The sequence below is a fragment of the Bactrocera latifrons genome, unplaced genomic scaffold, assembly GCF_001853355.1.
Source record: "Bactrocera latifrons isolate USDA-ARS-PBARC rearing strain unplaced genomic scaffold, ASM185335v1 scaffold_1129, whole genome shotgun sequence".
NCBI lineage: Eukaryota > Metazoa > Arthropoda > Insecta > Diptera > Tephritidae > Bactrocera > Bactrocera latifrons.
In genome coordinates this window covers 3,252-8,216 of record NW_017534552.1, presented here as the reverse complement: position 1 = coordinate 8,216, position 4,965 = coordinate 3,252, and the positions used below count along the sequence as shown (strand labels likewise).

The following is a 4,965-nucleotide window of genomic DNA, read 5'->3' as shown; positions in this document are numbered from 1 at the left end:
AGATATACGACGACATTGACATAGTTCAGCGAATTAAAAGACAGCGGCTACGCTGGCTAGGTCATGTTGTCCGGATGGACGAAAACGCTCCAGCTCTAAAAGTATTCGACGCAGTACCCGCCGGGGGAAGAAGCACCTGGCTTCACTWGGAATATCTAATTGGCGCCACGTAGCGAAAAGAAGAAACGACTGGCGCGCTTTTGTTAACTCGGCTATAATCGCGTAAGCGGTGTCTACGCCAATCAAGAAGAAGAAGAAGTATGCTGATTGAGGTGGCAGATATATGCACCCGATAATTAGATCCGTGTTATTGCACTTGATTTTAATATAAATTTGTTCTAGATAGTTATCAGGTAATACAATAAGCTCGGCGTAGATGTGTTGTTTTATTGCGATGAAAACGCCGCCACCACGGGTGTAATTGCTTAAGTTGCTTCTATCCTTTCTGAATATTGAGTAGGTTTTATCAATGACTTCCCCATCCAGGATGGCTGGGTGTAGCCAAGACTCGGTGATACAAAAAACGTCAGCATTACTGGCCGATGACGATGCTTGGAATTTGGTTATTTTTGTCCTTAGACCTCCCACATTCTGGTACAGTATCACCAGCTTTGTTTGAAGGGTATGCCTACCTTCTGAGTGAGCGGGCGAAAATTTTTGTTAACGATCTTAGGAATTCCGTGTACGTACTTGATGGTTTTAGTTGTAACTCCACTCTAAATTATTGAATCGAGTTCAACACGTAAATTTTTTAAATGGAGCTGTTGGGCTTAGTTCTGGTCAGATTTGAAGAGTATATGGGATTCGAAAGTGTCATTATCTGGCTTGTGCTTAAAGATGTTTAGTGCTATGTATGGTAACGGTGTTTCAAAAAGTAGTGGACGATTGTGACCAGCAATGGTAGGTGGAAATACAGCGAGAATTTGGTTTTGTCATCCTCCAGGCGCTCCAGACCATCAACTTTCGTAGATTCTGGGACGTTAACAGCTATTACAAAAATGATGTCGATAAGGTAACACTGATTATTTGACAGTTTGTAATTCATTTGTTTTTCTTAAATAATCATAATTCAACAATAATTTAAAAGTATGTTTAAAGCTATTTTTGCACTATATTCCATAAAATAAATGGGTACAAATGAATTAGTGAAGTGCTAGTGGATATAAAAGTGAAAAATATAAGTGCAAAATTTATTTTATATATCGACAATATATAATTAAAATATTGCTAATTTTCAAATTTAAACGCGAATATATCGAAAACTAAAAGCTTCCAGCGGCTATAACCATATATATCCTTGATCAGGATAATCTCCTCTATCCGACCATATCCTTTTCATCCTTGAAATCCTGGGACGGTATACTAAATTCTTCCCCTTTTCCATTCGCATGAACTTTTTTACAATCTCATTTCTTATTTGTAGGTCCTTATAGCAGAACTAATCAAAAGCGCTTTTAAAATTTTACCTAGTTCGGGTTATGGGTATAATTTATACCATCGGAATCACCATGAACAACGTAAAAGTTTGATTTTTATCTATCAGAATTTTCATTTCACTACCGCTTGGCACACAGCCTTCATCATATGAATAATGACAGTCTGTGTATACCTTAACCATTTGTATCGCTGTAACTGATTTGGTATTAAAACAAATATCAACAATTATGGCGTGCATTTAAGAAGCGGACGCTTTATAATAGCAAACAAGTATTTTTTAAATATGAAACACAAATTAAAAAATTATTTTACGATTTAATTTCATTAATAAATTCGGGTCTTTATATAAATTAATTGTCACGAGCCAGTAAAACAGATAAGTTGTGAAAACTTAATGAAACTAAAGAACCGGAAAAAATGTATGTAGAAGATGCTACATCTAAATTCAATGTAATAATGATATGGATATATACGGTCGTACGAAAGTAACAATCCTAGCAAGCGCTTAGGAGCAAAATTAAACTATAAAAGTTCAAACAAAAGGTGTGCATATTTATTAAAATTAATAAATTCATTAATCATTCTCGGTTATAATTTCAGCCTTAAAATAAAATATCATCATATAGATATTGCAAAGGAAGGTCATATAACAAAATGACAGTTCAGTTAAATTCCTTCAATATTTCAAATATGAATCTTCCTCTCACAATAACGCCTATTATACCCGCTTTGAAAGATCTAACTGTTTCTACTGCGTCGAAATCAGATACGAATTCTCTGCAACCGGATTTGACATTTCATTGTATGTGCTGTCCTGCATACTTTATAAATCCATATATGTTATATCAACATATGAACAATCAACATCCACAACCATTAGAAAGCGACGAAGAGAGTAAAACCGCGTCTGATGATGATCAAGATTATAGTTGGGTACTTGAACCAGTTTGCGAAATCGTTGATATGGAGGGCGATGATGGAGATGATGATTCGGATAGCGATTCGGATTCAGACGATGATTCGACCAGCAGTTCTTCTCAAACTTCAAGCAGTAGCTCAACTACTGTTAGCGTTTCCAATTCCAATTCGGTAACTATAGATACGAGTTTGAACAACCATCAAGGTCAAGATGAAGATTACACACGTATGACTTCAGTAAGTACCAACACAGTGCCACCCGCTATTTATGAAGAGATTGTTGGAAATGAGTCCACAAATTCTTTCTGTACAACTAGTGAGTCTGCGTATCCAATGATTAAATTAAAGACTGCAGATCCTCGTGAATCTACTTCGATCATATTACTTAAGCCATTGACGAAAAATATTAGCGATGAATGCTTAACTAATATGACTATAATACCCGTTCTCCCCAAGCCAGGGAGAGGAAGACGCAGTGCAGCACAAAATGCACAACTTGCTGCTTTAACAAATGGAGATCAAAAATGTTTTCAATGTGCACATTGCGAAGCCTCATTTCAGAACGCCGGGGACCTTTCTAAACATGTGCGATGCCATATTACAAACAAACCATTTCAGTGTGCAATCTGTGAAAAGACCTTTACACACATCGGCAGTTTGAATACTCACATTAGAATTCATAGTGGTGAGAAACCGTATAAATGCGAATTATGTCCAAAGGTAAATAGAAATTTTTTTTTCATTGAATTATTACTAATAAAAAATTGTTTCACGATAGGCTTTCACACAATCAAGCAGTCTAATGGTGCACGTGCGTTCTCATTCCATACGAAAGCCACATCAGTGTTATTTATGCGACAAAGGTAGTCTTGTATCTTATATCTCATGGTATCTCCTTTAATACGTATTTTGATTTCCTAATTTATTTTTATAGGGTTTATAAACTCAAGCTCGCTCGTATTACATCTTAAATCACATGATGACACTGAAGTTTTCAATTGTCCTGAATGTGATAAATCTTTTAAACAAGAAGATTTACTCGAGAAACATTTACAAATGCACACACAACAACTTGTGTATCAGTGTTCCATTTGTCATGCAGCTTTTCGAACATCATCGGAGTTAGTGCAGCATATGAAATGTCACATGGGTGAAAAACCTTTTACGTGCTCTATTTGTGATCGTTCTTTTACGCAATCAGGGAGTCTTGGAATTCATATGCGCATTCACACTGGTGAACGCCCATTTCAATGTAAACTCTGTGAGAAAGCGTTTACACAAGCATCTAGTCTCAGTGTTCATATGAAAATTCATTCTGGCGAAAAGTCTTACCCTTGTCATATTTGCGGTAAATCCTATAGTCAGCAAACCTATCTAAACAAACACATCCAGGCTCATCTTACTGCTGAACAAAACAACATAGTCATGAATGTTGCGAATGATGTTCAATTATCAGTTGGTATTGTGCCTTCGGAGGACACGCTAGTTTGTATTGTTTGCGGAGCATTGCATAAAGACGTAAGATCATTAGCATTACATGTCACACAGAAGCATGCTGTGTTGTTAAAAGATACTGAACACAGCAGTACAAAACAAAAGCAAATGTCTTCTGATTATGTGGGCGAAGAGGAGCGCCGTTTACAGGAGCAACAATATATACAACAATTACAATTAATTATGCGCACTGGCGGTGTATTGCCGCAAATTGCTATGGATATCGATACTAGGAAGAGCGATGGGGAATTCGCAAGACCTCGTAACTTTGAAAGTTTTGGAGATAGCGAGTATAATGGAAATGGCAACATGGAAACTGTTAAACAAAATTTCGACCATAATTCGTTTGATGATTACGGTGCCGAAGAAGAAGTGGAAACAGAGGAATGAAGGATTTTATTATATTAATGTTACGTTTTCAGGTTAAGAATCTTTTACGTATATGGATTCGGCTGACATTTTTGACCTGTGGCTTTTCAGTATTGCTTATTATAAATTATTATGAATCGAAAATTGTAAGCTTAACAAGGTTTGAAGAAATAAAGTTGTTAAGTATATGCGGAACTTGGCGCAATTCTAATTTCTTTGGCGCCACGATCTGAAGGTACCGTTGGGAAGAGGAATGATTAAAGAATATATCGGGTTATAGGTAAATTAAAATGAGTATAAACATCTTTCCATACATAATATGGATATTTAATATATAATTTAATAAGCAAATAAGAAATATTATATAATAATATACTTGGGTTACCCCGGGTAATTCCTCGATCAGGATTATTTTTTTAAAGGAGTACTACGAAAAAGTACTTCATTTACCCCAGGTATTGGCTCGGCAAAAGTAATTTTTTAGAGCGCGTCCAAAGGCCGCCAACGGCGAAAAGAGTACTCTTCAATCACATTGAGAATAGTTATTTTTTTAGAGATGATTTCTAGAGATGACAATATAATGTAAAATTATAATATATAAAAATTTTATATTACAATGATATACATTTTATGTTATCATAGGGTTTTACTTATTTGTGTTTACACTTATACATACAGTTAGTCATTTAAGTAAGTAAACACTACATATATCTGCATTATTTTTGCACTAGGTTTCTTAAATAACAC

The 4,965-nt window shown here is 35.5% G+C and overlaps 1 protein-coding gene across 1 annotated transcript; it reads left to right on the top strand.

Annotated features, from left to right (window-relative positions):
- Positions 1-1,612: 1,612 nt before the first annotated feature.
- Positions 1,613-4,413, top strand: LOC108974827 (zinc finger protein 391). Its single transcript, XM_018942901.1, has 4 exons — positions 1,613-1,980; positions 2,038-3,075; positions 3,134-3,218; positions 3,290-4,413. The coding sequence occupies exons 2-4, from the start codon at positions 2,092-2,094 to the stop codon at positions 4,237-4,239; spliced, it is 2,019 nt and encodes a 672-aa protein (XP_018798446.1). The 5' UTR covers positions 1,613-1,980; positions 2,038-2,091; the 3' UTR covers positions 4,240-4,413.
- Positions 4,414-4,965: the final 552 nt, after the last annotated feature.

Coding starts and splice junctions, on each gene's coding strand:
- LOC108974827 (XM_018942901.1), top strand. CDS start 2,092: ATGACAGTTCAGTTAAATTCCTTCAATATTTCAAATATGAATCTTCCT. Junction 3,076..3,133: donor AATGCGAATTATGTCCAAAG/GTAAATAGAAAT, acceptor GTTTCACGATAG/GCTTTCACACAATCAAGCAG. Junction 3,219..3,289: donor GTGTTATTTATGCGACAAAG/GTAGTCTTGTAT, acceptor TTATTTTTATAG/GGTTTATAAACTCAAGCTCG.